The 16,422-nt window shown below is 45.0% G+C and overlaps 1 protein-coding gene across 2 annotated transcripts in view; it reads left to right on the top strand.

The window, feature by feature from the left end:
* Window positions 1-16,422, top strand: part of LOC136624774 (opticin-like) — an 82,427-nt gene that overhangs the window by 33,212 nt on the left and 32,793 nt on the right. For both annotated transcript variants that reach the window (XM_066598710.1, XM_066598711.1), the window contains exon 4: window positions 7,962-8,097. In XM_066598710.1, coding sequence (XP_066454807.1) covers window positions 7,962-8,097 — 136 coding nt within the window. The remainder of the gene's footprint in view (window positions 1-7,961; window positions 8,098-16,422) is intronic.

Genomic DNA, 16,422 nt, shown 5'->3' on the forward strand with positions numbered 1-16,422 from the left:
GCTGTAGTGGGATCTTAAGAGAGCTGTGTATAAACAAATGCACACAAGCATCAATGAACTGAATCAACTTTGAAAAGAGCAGGCCAAAATTCCTCCAGAATGATGTGAGACTGAAAGTCATACAGAAAACCATTAATGAAAGCCATTGCTGCGATCAGTGTTTCTAGAAGCTATTGATTCATGGGGTGTACTTAAGTTGTCCCACACTACATCTGCATTTTGGCTTAGTTTTTTTTAAACTAAATTGCATGGTGTTATTTGTAATGTGTTGTCATTCATCTGAGGTTGTCTTTACCTAATTTTAAGACCATCTGTGAACCAGATGTTTTTTTTCAAATGCATGTAATACAAAGAGGGTGTACTCAGTTTTTCTCATGACTGTATCATGTCAAATATGTTGTAAAACATATATATACTGTACAAAGTATTGATGGACAGTGGAGTGTCTGCTGATGTGCTCCCTCCTCCTGGACTCTTTTCTCTGCTCCGGCTTATCAGACGCTGTCTATCCTCCTCCTCTTCCTTCTATTATTTGAGAACGGAAAAGAGGCACAGCCGGGAAGACAGTATGGTTACTACTCACCCTGTTGTGCCACTGCGGTACTCCCTGCATCCTCCTCCTGCTTCTGGCCTTTGTTATAAATGCAAGGAGGAGGCGGATGAGACTGATCAATGCCTCTCTGCAAGTGCTACTGTCCCTGCTATCATGAAGATCCACAGTGTTTCTGCGCAGGAATATTTAGAAGAATTGGCTGTGCCCCTCCCCGTTTTTAAAGAGAAGGCGTCTCAGGTAGTCATATCCCCTCCAAGTGCTAGAAACTGCTTTGTTGCCATATTATAACTTTCTGATATTGCTGAAGACATAGCAGTGTGTGCAGTCAAGAAGTAAATTTCAGATTGTCTCTACCTTGCAGGTATAGAGTAATCAAAAAATAGTACATAATCTCTTATACTGGTCACTTATTTCTTGTAAGATTAAGTCCAGACTCCACTACTACAGTAGTCTACAAAGCTCCCTACACTGCTATACCGTCATATATCACCAAGTGATTTTCCAATTCTGCACCCACTTTGTGAGACTCACTGCCCCCTGGAAATTAGACTAGCTCCTGCATGCTTTCAAAATGTCCTTTTTCAAGATTCTCCCTAAAATTGCACCTAAAACCGCCTATGGCCCCCACATAACCTGCTGTGTCCTCAACAAACTACCTCCTTACTGTGTAGTGACCCGGAGGGTCCTACAGAGTAGTCAAAAAGAGTTAATAAGTTCCTACTTAAAACAATTTTAAGTGTGCATACGTTGGCAGTTAGGAGTTGGAGATTGAGAGCAGGAGAGGGATATAGTGCAATGAGACAGCGAGTGTGTCATTAGAAGAGATGGAGGGAGGAAGAATGGAGAGTAGTGGAGTTTCTCCTCCATATTGAGTAAGAAAATCGAGCCAGTCAGAAAAAGAGGCCATCATAATAGTGAGTGTTACCTCCCTTTTGCAGTTAACTAACAGGGAAATATAATCTACCTTGCACGAGCCCTTCCAGCCTGTTGCTGACAGCCCCGGACGAAGTAAAGGAAAACTTTTTATTGTATCCAAATAACCTTCACCCTGAGAGAAGTAAGAAATCTGACACTGTCAATGTGGATACAAATGTAACTGTTGTTGTTATCATTGCTCCCAAATCCACAAGAGTGAACTGTCTCTATGACCTGGCATTACATAGTAAGCTGTATGCCTTAAGTTTACTGGCATCCAATTGGATTGGTCTTGTTATCTCATTACCATAAGTAAGGTTTTTCTCATATAAAAGGCATTGGCGTCATATCAGCAGTCAGTACCTAAACTACGCAGAGACTCTTACGCCTGCTGCGTGAGTCGCCATATCTGTCAGCTGCCACTGTGACAAAGTGGAACGGACACCACCCACTTGAGCTACTTCTGGCTCGTTGCAGCAGAAGGGTCAAAATGTGGCATCTGCAAACCGGATAGTGACCGCTGTGATCTATTTCATGTTGGTGTACGAAGTATAAAAAATTTTTTAAAGGGCCAGGCCCCATTTTTGACAGATCACACCAAAAGTAAAACAGATTCTATAACATGTCCGATGAAGGTGATAATGAACAAACTAGCACTCGCTCAGCCCAGAATTCAACCGCCTTCACACCGCTGACAATGCCCTATTGCTTAGCCGCCCCTTGGCTGCCACAATACAGTGGAGAGAGGCATACCTTTTGTGAGTTTAAGAGTAAAATGGGAGCCATTTTCTGACTCTTTCCACTCGCAATGTAACAAAAAGTACAGATCTTGATAGGACAGTTAGAAGGAGCTGCGGCTTGGGAAGTGAAAACCTGGCCCCATGAGCACAGGAAAATGTTTGAAGAAATATTCAAATGTCTGCAGGGTATTTTTGACATGTATACAATGTTGAGATCTAAAATCGGTCCATTGGAGACTATGCCTTATCCCTACAAGAGGATATGAAGGTGGTGGTTCAGTCTGATCCCAAAGAGGCTGATGGGGCAGATCAAGCTCTCCAAGAACAATTTAGAGGGAACAGAGACAGAAACCCTCCGTAGCCAATTAAAAATTTTATCCGTCCAGCACCCAGATAGTAGTTTTCTTGAGTTTAAAGAACTGGCTATACAAGTACTGGGCAAGAACCCCAGGTGGACGAATTAGACAATCTCAGAATCTTTACTGGTCTGGCAAAGAGAAATCACAAAGACATAGCAAATGGGAACAACCACGACAGGCCACACAGACAGGTGTGCTCACGGAAGAATCCTTGCATGAAATGCAGAAACAAATGGCTGAGCTAACCAATAAGCTGGCAGCGTTGTGTAAGAAGATGGGAGAGTTGGTGTGCCAGAGATTCTCTCCACAACCAGTGTCCTATGGGCATAGACGCCCTCCAGGGTCACTGTGACCTACCAGAGTTTATTACCGAGGTACACGTCCCTACTGTAAGCACTGTCACCACAATGGCCACCAAGAGAGTAAGTGCTGGGTGTTAAACAGATATCCCCCGAGGGAACAAAGAGTAGGTCCAATCATCCCCAAGGGAGTATCTAAGTATGTCATGTCCGGAAGTGATAATATACGTCGACGGCATACCTTTGCCAGCATTGCTGGATACCAGGTCACAGGTGACCACTATTAAAAGAATAGACTTTGAGAAATATTGGAATCTAGACACGCTGAGTTGCCCACCAAAGACAGTGATAAATGACACTGCCAGTAATAGATTACCGGTGCCGGTAGCAGGGTACTGGGAACCCACAGTTCTCGCCTGAAGAGCTTAGCTACCAAAACAAGGTATCTTAGTAGGAGATGTCCCCGATAGAAATGCTCCAGTCGTGACACTAGGAATGAATATCCTATGCAATTGCTACGTGGAGATGTTAGAAGCCTTCCAGAAGTCTGTACCGGGAGCATCACAGGCCCAACAAGTGGTATTGCAGAAGGCCATCAACTTTTTCGGCCCAGCAGAAGTTCACCAATTAGAAAGGTCATGTGGGGCTAGCTTGAATCAAAGACGTAAGACCAGTGATAGTCCTCCCAGAATCAGAGTTCCTACACTGGTGTCAGACCCATCCAGGATTACAAGGGAAAGGCTGAGGCACTGGTTGATCCTATTCCTATTTATGGACATCTGTTCTTAATGGCTGCCAAAAGCCTCGTTGTCATAACTGGCGGGAGAGTTCCTGTTCACCTCATCAACCTACGGAATACCTCCGTCCAACTAAAAAAATATGATGCAGTAGCACAAATCCCTCTGCTATCTCTGAAGATGGATGTACAGCAATGTACCCAGCAGAAACAGTTATACTCTCAAAGACCCGAGTCCTGGATAGCTAATCTACATACTGGAGACTCACAGACTACTATGGATCAAATACAAGGAGTATGGGATGTGGCCCAAGAAAAGCAGGCTGCATTTAGCAAACACGCTATGGATTTGGTTGCATCAAAGGCATTTCTCACACTATACCAATGGATGGTCACACACTCATAAAGGAATGATATCACCCAATACCACCCTCTTCACACCAGCAAGTCAAGTTTCTGATTCAAGAAATGAAAACTAGCAATATAATTCAGGAAAGTTAAAGTCCCTGGGCGGCACCTATAGTACTGGTTAAAAAGATAGATGGTAGTGTCTGTGTTGACTTCCGCAAATTGAATAACATCACTCACAAAGATGCATATCCGCTGCCCAGAATTGAATAGTCCTTGACTACTTTAGGCTCTGCCACCTATTTCTCCACGTTAGATCTCACCAGTGATTTTTGGCAGGTCCCCATGCATGAGCTCAATTGTGAGAAAACAGCCTTCACTTCTCCTTTGGGTCTGTTCGAGTTCAACTGTATGCCCTTCAGATTTTGCAACGCCCCAGGCACTTTTCAAAGACTTATGGAGCGTTGTCTGGGTCATAAGAACTTTGAACTGTTTTGCTGTACCTATATTATGTCATTATATATTCCAAGACCTACAAGGATCATCTGCAACACCAAAGAGAATTATTTCACATCCCTATTACTCATGGACTCAAGGTGAAACCATCCAAATGCCATCTGCTGCAAACACAAGTACCGGGTCACATTGTCAGTGCCTATGGAGTATGTCCAGATCCCGAGAAACTGAAGCCATCAAAAAGTGGCCTACCGCAAAGACTTTGAAAGATGTTTACAGTTTCCTAGGGTTTGTAGGCTACTACAGGCGTTTTATACCAAATTTTGCTCATATTGCTGCACCACTGCAAGAGGTATTGAGAGAAGATTCAAAGGAACCCCATTGTAAACCTATTCCCATCAACTGGGGAGAAGAACAAGAGTATGCTTTTCAAGTTCTCAAGGAAAAACTAATTGCACCGCCAATTTTAGCATATCCCAACTATACTCAGTCTTTTAATCTTAACACAGATGCTAGCCTCAAGGAATTAGGCACGGTCTGGAGTCAGGTGCAAGAAGAGAGAGAGAGAGAATATTGCTTGTGCCAGCCGTTCCCTGAAAGGCTTGAAGTGAAATGATCAAAATTATAGCTCCTTTAAATTAGAACTGCTGGTGCTCGTGTGGGCTGTCACAGAGAAATTCAGAGACTATTTAGAAGCCCCAAAAATGGTGGTCTATACTGACAACAATCCTGTTGCCCATTTAAATTCTGCAAAGCTAGGAGCATTGGAACAAAGACGGCTCTCCAGGTTAGTTAATTTCAATTTTATTGTGAAATACCGAGCTGGTTAGGCTAACATCAATGCTGATGCGCTGTCTAGACTACTTATAGCTATTGGCTACTCACCAAAAGAAGATCAATGGGGAGAGGAAGAAATGCCTGATTTCGAAATTCAGCCACCTCAACAAAGCTACTTATCTGCCATGGATTCATCCAGCAAATCCCCAGACTTTCAAAATATCCACCAAAAATGGCTCTATGAGGGTCGACATAGAGAAGCGGTGCCAAGAGTGTGCCACCTGTGAGGCTCGCCAAAAAGCCAGATCTGATCAGAAAGCTGCTCTTCACCCCATTATTACATCATTACAGTCCCACCGTTGAAACTCTTAACCATAGATCACTTGAATATTGAGCCTAGCCTGTCGGGATATAGCTACATACTGACTATGATAGATCACTATATCAAATTCACTGTGGCTATACGTGTTAAAGAACTAACTACCAAGACCATCACTTCTAAAATATGAAAACACTTTATCCTACACTATAAATGTCCGGAAAAAATTCTCTAAGATAAAAGTTCTGCCTTTGAGTCGCAGTTGTTTCAAAAACTGTGTGGTGTCTACCAGTGCCAGAAACTTCAAACTACCGCTTATCACTCACAGGGAAATGGGCTATGTGAAAAAGCGAATCAGACGATCCTAGAGCTACTCCGAACCATCCCTTCAAATCAAAGAGCTCATTGGCCTGACATCCTTCTGGAGCTCAGCTATACGTATAACAACACACCTCATTGTTCCACTGGGTATATCCCTTATTACCTGATGTTCAGCAGACAGGGAAAATTACCTTCAGATTTGGTGTTAGGAATTCAGGTTCCTGATTAAATAAATCCATTACCAACAACTGAATGGGTACAGGATCATCAGCATCAACTTAAAGAGGCCCAACTCATTGTGGATACCCATCGGGAAGGAGTACGGCAGAAACAACAAGCTGATTTTGACAAACAAGCACATGCAACAATGCTACAGATTGGAGATCGAGTAGGGCTTCATAAAGAACATCGCACGGGCAACTTGATTCCCGCTGGGAGCTACAACCATACAACATCTCCTCTATACCCTCTGTAGAGAAAGGATTATATTGCATCACTCAGCCTAACAGAAAATCTCAAATCGTAATCTGTAATCGACTCAATCTATGCACGTCCTCCACATCATCACCGGAATTAACAGACTGTGATACCGGGAAAACAGGCTCCGAAGCTGAACAAACAAAGTTACAGGACACTGCGTGCCCATTGCCTCTTGATTTAAATAACCTATGGGCCTAGTATCAGCATCCATTGATGAACTTGTAATGTCCAGTACCACAAATGCTACAGCAGATTTTGAAATGAAACCCATCACAAGTTCCTGATAGCCCCCCATCTCCTCCAAAGAGAAGACTTCCAGTTGTTGGCCCTCAGACACTGTACAAGAAGCAACAGGGTCCAGCTTCCAGCTTGCTTTCAGGATTAATTATACACTTCTTTAGATTTTTGTTTGCTAAACGTTTTTTGTTTTTATTTTTCCACCAGTGTGTTATGGTCGACGTGTTTTTATTTGTTTCACCCTTTTGGATTACAAATATTAAGAAATGTGCCCTGAGAGGCTACCCAGAAAAATGGCAACGTTCAAGAATTGGCCCCAAGAGACTACTTGGTGACATGTTGGTTTGTTTCCTGTTTACTGAATAGCAGGAGAAACTGTCTCTTATTACTGTGGCCTTTATGAATAAAGTGGACATCCCACAGACTCTGAAAACTGGACTCCACAGTTAAAGTTTACATGCTTTCTTTTTCAGGTTGTTCTCATTGATGTGGACTTTACAGGACTTATTAATCATAACCTTTGACTACTACTAGCTTTTGAATTCTTCCCTTCTAGGATACCCGCATCACAGTGCATTTAAAAAAAATTATATTAATTTAATTCATAAGGAAGGTATATGCAACCTTCAGAATGTGGGGAGAAGGATTATGTAAGGGCCCCATAGCTAGCTGGGATCTAAGACTCTGTCTTAACCCAATGGTTCTCCTTCCAAAATACATACTTGCAAGTTCTCAAATTTCCTTTCTCAACAAAATAAACTGTCATAATTTTAGGTGGGTAATCTGCCTCGTCCTACGGTTTGTAGTTTACACCGAGGAAGGCTGCATTTTAATTAGGGGGAACTATAGTGACCCGGAGGGTCTTACAGAGTAGTCAAAAAGAGACACTGCTGTTTCTGAAATATCTACCCCAGCAACAGCTTAGTGATTGGCGTCACATACAGATATCAGCAGTGAGTACTTAAACTACACAGAGACTCTTACAAACCGCCATATCTGTCAGAGTAGCTGCCACTGTGACAAAGTGGAAACTGACACCACCCACTTGAGCTACCTCTTGCTTGCTGCAACTGTGGACTTTATATCTGTACTAGCAGAATGACCAGCCCAGGCAGTTTTAGTTATCATCCCATTGCCAATACAAATAGACTAATCCCTGCATAAAAGTGGCACTATGTATCGATTGTGTCACTCCTCTCATTCTGTTTAGATTGTATGTTTCAACAGTCAGGCACGGCTCTGCTTTTGTCTCGTTTTTTCTGTTTCCGTTATTGGTTAGGTACCTGGGAATACAGGTGACAGATATACAGCTTATTAATATTACTGCATAACTCAAGATGCAGGCAGCTAGTTTGTTTTTGTCAAACTGTGTCATAATTTGGGTTCTTTATTCTAATCTTCTAATTCTAATCTTCTAACAGATTGAAGTAGCCACTCTTGCTCCTAAACATAAGAATACAAAACTACCAACAACCCAAGAACCCAAAATTACCACCACTACTTCCATTGCGACAAAGCCAGCTGAACCAGACATCTTTGGATCTTTGACAGAACAAGGTCAGTATAGTAGGATCCTTTATGACTTTATATAAGGTCCCAGGACTCTTTTAGTGTGTAGAACTACGCTGTGGAATGGTTTCATGTAGGAACGGTTTTGCACCTGTACTCCAATATCACAGCGCCTGCCACAATCCTCATCCTCAGGTTGCTTTTTCTGTCTGTCTTTTGCATTATTACAACTGTGATTATTTTCTGTGTGGCTCCCCAACCTCATGACAAAAGAATGGTGAGGATTCAGTGAGACCATCCACATAGAGTCTGTAGAGTCCTCTTAGAGTCTGTAGAGACTGACACAGAAGGCTGTTACATGCAAACAACTTCTCATTGGCTATTTAAATAGAGGGTGCAAACATCATGAGACAGTAGTGTGTTAAATAAGGACATCTATGAAATGCTCGGAAAGAATTAAAACAATGAATGCAGAGTGTACAACACACTCTGCACCAAAACTTTGGGGTACTGAATGCCACTCCCACAGCCCTTCTCAAAGGCACATGCAAAGAGCATGGTCATGAGATCAATGAGAGAAAACTTCCTGTTTGCAAATGGAATAGATCTGAAGTGTATTGCAAACTACATACCATAGGATGCACGGAACCAATAAGCCACCATAAATATAACTGAAACACAAAACATAATGGTTATTACTAAATGGTATCATGTGAGGTTCATTGACAAGATATGAAATGAGTGCAAACATTAACTTTTACCAGATGTCCACATTATGTTGGCATCATCTTTCTATGAAATGAGCTGTCTGACTTCCGAGATGGAGGAGGAGGGCACAGCAGTATTTGTCAAGGTAACAGATATGACTGGCTGTTAGAGCCATCACATGCCTGAATACCATACTGATTGGTCTCCAGGCAAAGCTCCATAATCTGAGCTGTCATTAGGCTCTCAGATCAAGGAGCTCCTGCACAGCAGTGGTGAGGAAGGAGGGGCTCTAGGGATTCTCTGCAGAGATATATAAGGACTGCCTAAACAATTACACTCAATGTGTAGCCCTGAAGTAGTTAAAGGGATTCTGACATTAGGCTCCTGCTGCCTGAACCCCAGACAGGGAAGCCTACTGCCTCTGTGGGTGTTTTATTCTGAAACACTGCAATGTTTCAGAATTAATGCACTTTGGAGTCTGACTGGCAGCTGAGCTCTGAGTCACTTGGGTGGGCCATGCTGACTTGTTCCTGCCTGCTCTATGAAGTCTGACTGGGAGTTAAGCTCTGAATTAATGGGGCGGGCTACACTGACCTTTCCCGCCTGCTGTATGAAGGCTGACAGCTCCCCTCCCTGCTTGCATATATGGAGAGAACTGTCACTTTGCATAATGTGGGTGCAGAGAGGCCGTCCTGTTCTCCCCCTGTGTCAGACTCCAAAGTATATTTATTCTGAAACATCACAGCATTTAAAAATAAAACAGCCATGGAGGCAACAGGCTTCCCTGTCCAGGGTTCATGCTGCCCATCAATCGGAGGCTTCATGTACTTAAACGTTTTGTAATAACTCTGCATAAACTCTCCTAAGGTGAGCAAATATGTAATTTTTCTTTCATTTCTGTTTCTCATCGACTTCACTGCACCTTGGCAATAACAGGGAGGGGGAGGGGGGAGGAAGTAGTCCTTGCATTCCTGGAGTGTCATGTGGTACCTCGGTGTAGCTGTTGTAGGTGGTGGGAAGCACTTCAGGAAGCAGACATTGGATGAAAAAAAATCCAAACTTTATTAGAAGAGTGGACTTCGTCCCCATAGCAGTTACACCATTCACATTACGTTTCAATTGTTTATATCACAGACTTCACGTGCATCATTCACTATAGACTCAGTTAACTGACTTGAATTAGAAAGGGTTAACTGGTGACTTTCTTTTCTCCTTCGGTATTTCTCTGCTCTGCTCCCTCTCTCACTACACTGTGCTCTATTCTTCTCTCTCTCCACTAAACAGTTCTTGATGTTCGGGTACTCACACTTAGATGTTCTAGATTCCCACCACACTGGCTAAAGTAGATGTACGCCCTGTTCCTCCCCGGTCTCTTTCTTGGGTTCCTCTGGACTAGACTCTCTTTAAAGACTTTGTCAAGATGTTTTGCTTATAACTCCCTGGTCTCTATCTCTGGCTGTCTTCTCTCCATGAACTCCAGGACTAGACTGCCTAACCCCGCCCATTCTTAAGCTTTCATACCTTTCTTCTTAACAATCCTGAGCTAAGTGAAATCTCTCCATCCAATACCACATCTAGCTAGGGGTGACTGACAGGTGTGAGAGCAGTTTAGGGTGTATTTTGTATAGTCATGCAGTGTTAGGTGGTAGGAACATCAGACATTAACCCATTATTAACCATTTAAAGTAATACAGATAATTTCACACACTTCCAAACATATATATATATATATATATATATATATATATATATATATATATATATATAGACTAGCTGATATACCCGGCTTCACCCGAGTTAATTTAATACCGGTGTTTACCTGTTCTTCGCATTGAAAATTTTATGAAGTCATGGTTACTTCAGAGGAACCGAGGAATAAAATATGTATACACATAGAGGAGCATTAGATTCTCCTCAGACTGCATGTACCGATCTCCATCTGCAGAATGTGTCACCTCTCCCTGTCTGGACTGGAGGTTGCAGCTCCTTCTTAGCCTTAAAGGCATGCTCCATCCCTGCAGTCTATGCATGCTTCTGTATATACTTTACAGCCTTTCAGTATATGCACACAGAGGTCAGTTAGATTGTTCTCAGTATACACACACACAGGTCATTTATATAAGGCTCAGTATATACACATGGAGGTGAGGTAGATTCTCCTCAGTATGTTACGGTATACTACCCTTGATACGCCAACCCGAGTGCCCTAAATCTCACCCACAACCCCTGTCCCTGCCTACTTGCCTCCACTCCTGGCTAACCCCAGGCAGGCAACTGGGCAGCGGTCCCTACTCTCACTAGGGACCAAAAAGGGACACTGGTGTACCTGGATGGAAAGGGTAGAATACTGACAGAAAAGGCAGATGTAAATAACCAACACGAACAATACTAAGCAGAACTGAGGCAGATGGAAAAACCTGGCAGACAATAGCAAGGTATAGCAGACAAGATGACAGAGTCAGGAGACCAACAGAGGCTGACTAGCTAGCACACTGAGGGAAACCAATAACTGGCAGTGATTGCAAGTCTCTGCTCGACCTTTAAACAAAAGCCTCTGCCCAGGGGTGGAGAGAGGGAGACAGCCAACTCCCAACAGAACATAATAAAAAGGGAGCTTGTGCACGGCAGCTGCACTCACAGATGCCACGCGCACAGTGCCGCGCGGCACCAGCACCACGCTGCCCACGCCCCCGGCAGCCGAACAACTAGCTGGGGGGACGCACCCGGACTGTGGGACCCCGCACACTGCCACCCCGGGAGGACCAGCAACCGTCACATGGTAACACAGTATATACACATTTAGGTGAGGTACATTGCCCTCAGTATACAAATCATTTTTCTAGGCTTTATGGTTTCTGAAAGAAGAACTGTCATGTATCACAGATTTTCACGGATTTTCACAGTTTTTCATGCTTAGATTTGAATATTGAATTTGCAACCCCTTTACTTTTCCTGTTAGGATGTAAAGAATGGTCGTGGCAAATTTCATGTTTGTGCGGTTCAGATGAGTGTTAATAGTTGCATTACATAGGGGGTCACTTACTTTCACACTTAAAATTGAATAATCAAGTTACGACTCCTTTACCTTTCCTATGTAGGCCCTAAAGAATGGTTGTGCCAAATTTCAAGTTTCAACGATAGTGGGAAGTTGCATAACATAAGGGGTCACTTACTTTTGTACTTAGAATTGGATAATCAAGTTGTGGCCCCTTGACTTTTCCTATTTAGAACCTAAACAATGGTTGTGCCAAATTTAAAGTTTGTATGGCACCTGGGAGTTAGAGAATTAGATTAGGAACATTACATATGGAGGGGGTCACTTATTTTTGCACTTAGAATTGAATAATCAAGTTGCTACCTCTTCAAATTTCCTATGTAGGACCTAAAGAATGCTCGTGTTAAATTTCAGGCTTGTATGACACCTGGTAAGTTACATTACATAGGAGTGCACTTACTTTTGCACTTAGCATTGAGTAATCCAGTTGTAGCCCCTTTACTTTTCCTATTTAGCACCTACAGAATGCTCATGCCAAATTTGAATGTTTATACGACACAGGGAAGTTAGAGAATTAGATTAGGTATATTACGTAGGAGTGCACTTACTTTTGCACTTAGCATTGAATAAATGAGTTGTGACTAGAGATGAGCGAACACCAAAATGTTCGGGTGTTCGTTATTCGGAACGAACTTCCCGCGATGTTCGAGGGTTCGTTTTGAACAACGAACCCCATTGAAGTCAATGGGCGACCAGAACATTTTTGTATTTCGCCGATGCTCGCTAAGGTTTTCATGTGTGAAAATCTGGGCAATTCAAGAAAGTGATGGGAACAACACAGCAACGGATAGGGCAGGCGAGGGGCTACATGTTGGGCTGCATCTCAAGTTCACAGGTCCCACTATTAAGCCACAATAGCGGCAAGAGTGGGCCCCCCCCCCCCCCCTCCCAACAACTTTTACTTCTGAAAAGCCCTCATTAGCATGGCATACCTTTGCTAAGCACCACACTAGCTACAACAAAGCACAATCACTGCCTGGATGACACTCCGCTGCCACTTCTCCTGGGTTACATGCTGCCCAACCGCCCCCCTCCCCCCCACAGCGCACACCAAAGTGTCCCTGCGCAGCCTTCAGCTGCCCTCATGCCACGCCACACTCATGTCTATTTAGAAGTGCGTCTGCCATGAGGAGGAACCGCAGGCACACACTGCAGAGGGTTGGCACGGCTAGGCAGCGACCCTCTTTAATAGGGGCGGGGCGATAGCCCACAATGCTGTACAGAAGCAATGAGAAATATAATCCTGTGCCACCGCCATCAGGAGCTGCACACGTGGGCATAGCAATGGGGAACCTATGTGCCACACACTATTCATTCTGTCAAGGTGTCTGCATGCCCCAGTCAGACTGGTAATATGCACCTTAACAGTAACCGCGTTGGTGGTAATGTGGTGGTGACTGCGGACCTAGTAGCACGGTTGTATTTTGTTGGTTTTCGGAATGTGGCCAGGATTAAGTGGGCCGTGGCGGGGGGATGGTGTGGGGGCTCTCTTGTTGTGTCGGTAAAGGTGAAATTCTTGGACTGCCACCAGACGAACCAATGCAAAGGCATTTGCCAAGAATGTTTTCCCTGTTGGAGGAGGAGGGGGATGTTTTTGAGGCACTACGTGTCCTCTCCACGTGTCCGTGGTTATATGCACCTTAACAGTAACCGCGTTGGTGGGAAATGGCCTCGCCGCCATCATGTCTTTGGGAAGCCTCTGTTTCCACACCCCAGAGACATACCATTAGCAGCGGTATAGGCAGAGCCCAGAATTCGTAACATTTCAGCCGTAGCATTAGGACAGGCCCCACTAACATATCAGTAGCAGCATTATAGGAGGAGCGCAGTCTTCGTTCCATGTCAGCAATAGTAGCACTCAAGACAGGCCCCAGTAACAATTCCGAAGCAGCAGTATAGCGGGAGCGCAGTCTTCGTTCCATGTCAGCAATAGTAGCACTCAAGACAGGCCCCATTAACAATTCTGAAGCAGCAGTATAGCGGGAGCGCAGTCTTCGTTCCATGTCAGCAATAGTAGCACTCAAGACAGGCCCCAGTAACAATTCCGAAGCAGCAGTATAGCGGGAGCGCAGTCTTCGTTCCATGTCAGCAATAGTAGCACTCAAGACAGGCCCCAGTAACAATTCCGAAGCAGCAGTATAGCGGGAGCGCAGTCTTCGTTCCATGTCAGCAATAGTAGCACTCAAGACAGGCCCCAGTAACAATTCCGAAGCAGCAGTATAGCGGGAGCGCAGTCTTCGTTCCATGTCAGCAATAGTAGCACTCAAGACAGGCCCCAGTAACAATTCCGAAGCAGCAGTATAGCGGGAGCGCAGTCTTCGTTCCATGTCAGCAATAGTAGCACTCAAGAAAGGCCCCATTAACAATTCTGAAGCAGCAGTATAGCGGGAGCGCAGTCTTCGTTCCATGTCAGCAATAGTAGCACTCAAGACAGGCCCCAGTAACAATTCCGAAGCAGCAGTATAGCGGGAGCGCAGTCTTCGTTCCATGTCAGCAATAGTAGCACTCAAGACAGGCCCCAGTAACAATTCCGAAGCAGCAGTATAGCGGGAGCGCAGTCTTCGTTCCATGTCAGCAATAGTAGCACTCAAGACAGGCCCCAGTAACAATTCCGAAGCAGCAGTATAGCGGGAGCGCAGTCTTCGTTCCATGTCAGCAATAGTAGCACTCAAGACAGGCCCCAGTAACAATTCCGAAGCAGCAGTATAGCGGGAGCGCAGTCTTCGTTCCATGTCAGCAATAGTAGCACTCAAGACAGGCCCCAGTAACAATTCCGAAGCAGCAGTATAGCGGGAGCGCAGTCTTCGTTCCATGTCAGCAATAGTAGCACTCAAGACAGGCCCCAGTAACAATTCTGAAGCAGCAGTATAGTGGGAGCGCAGTCTTAGTTCCATTTCAGTAGCCTTAGTATAGCCAAGGCACAAGTTACATTTATGTAGCTAAAGTGTAGGCCAACCCCACACACCTTTCTGTACCATGAGTGCAGGCGAAGAACATAGAAATTACTATGATTACACTGTAGGTGAGGGCCCCAAAAAATTGGTGTACCAACAGTACTAATGTACCTCAGTAAAAATTGGCCATGCCCAACCAAGATGGCAGGTGAATCGCTTTGGTTAATGTGGCTTAAGTGGTAACTAGGCCTGGAGGCAGCCCAGTGTAACGAAAAATTGGTTCAAGTTAAAGTTCCAACGCTTTTAAGCGCATTGAAACTTATAAAAATTGTTCAGAAAAATTATTTGAGTGAGCCTTGTGGCCCTAAGAAAAATTGCCCGTTCAGCGTGATTACGTGAGGTTTCAGGAGGAGGAGCAGGAGGAGGAGGAGGAATATTAGACAAGAATTGATGAAGCAGAAATGTCCCCGTTTTGGATGGTGAGAGAGAACGTAGCTTCCATCCGCGGGTGCAGCCTACGTATTGCTTACGTATCGCTGCTGTCCGCTGGTGGAGAACAGAAGTCTGGGGAAATCCAGCCTTTGTTCATCTTGATGAGTGTTAGCCTGTCGGCACTGTCGGTTGACAAGCGGCTACGCTTATCTGTGATGATTCCCCCAGCCGCACTAAACACCCTCTCCGACAAGACGCTAGTCGCAGGACAAGCAAGCACCTCCAGGGCATACAGCGCTAGTTCAGGCCACGTGTCCAGCTTCGACACCCAGTAGTTGTAGGGGGCAGAGGCGTCACCGAGGATGGTCGTGCGATCGGCTACGTACTCCCTCACCATCCTTTTACAGTGCTCCCGCCGACTCAGCCTTGACTGGGGAGCGGTGACACAGTCTTGGTGGGGAGCCATAAAGCTGGCCAGGCCCTTAAAGACTGTTGCACTGCCTGGGATGTACATGCTGCTCGATCTCCGCACCTCCCCTGCTACCTTGCCCTCGGTACTGCGCCTTCTGCCACTAGCGCTGTCGGATGGGAATTTTACCATCAGCTTGTCCGCAAGGGTCCTGTGGTATAGCAACACTCTCGAACCCCTTTCCTCTTCGGGAATGAGAGTGGGCAGGTTCTCCTTATAGCGTGGGTCGAGCAGTGTGTACACCCAGTAATCCGTTGTGGCCAGAATGCGTGCAACGCGAGGGTCACGAGAAAGGCATCCTAACATGAAGTCAGCCATGTGTGCCAGGGTACCAGTACGCAACACATGGCTGTCTTCACTAGGAAGATCACTTTCAGGATCCTCCTCCTCCTCAGGCCATACACGCTGAAAGGATGACAGGCAATCAGCCGGTGTACCGTCAGCAGCGGGCCAAGCTGTCTCTTCCCCCTCCTCCTCATCCTCCTCATGCTCCTCCTCCTCCTCCTGTACGCGCTGAGAAATAGACAGGAGGGTGCCCTGACTATCCAGCGGCATACTGTCTTCCCCCGCCCCCGTTTCCGAGCGCAAAGCATCTGCCTTTATGGTTTGCAGGGAATTTCTCAAGATGCATAGCAGAGGAATGGTGACGCTAATGATTGTAGCATCGCCGCTCACCACCTGGGTAGACTCCTCAAAATTACCAAGGACATGGCAGATGTCTGCCAACCAGGCCCACTCTTCTGAAAGGAATTGAGGAGGCTGACTCCCACTGCGCCGCCCATGTTGGAGTTGGTATTCGACTATAGCTCTACGCT

Source organism: Eleutherodactylus coqui, chromosome 4 (genome assembly GCF_035609145.1).
Source record: "Eleutherodactylus coqui strain aEleCoq1 chromosome 4, aEleCoq1.hap1, whole genome shotgun sequence".
In the NCBI taxonomy this organism is placed as follows: Eukaryota; Metazoa; Chordata; class Amphibia; order Anura; family Eleutherodactylidae; genus Eleutherodactylus; species Eleutherodactylus coqui.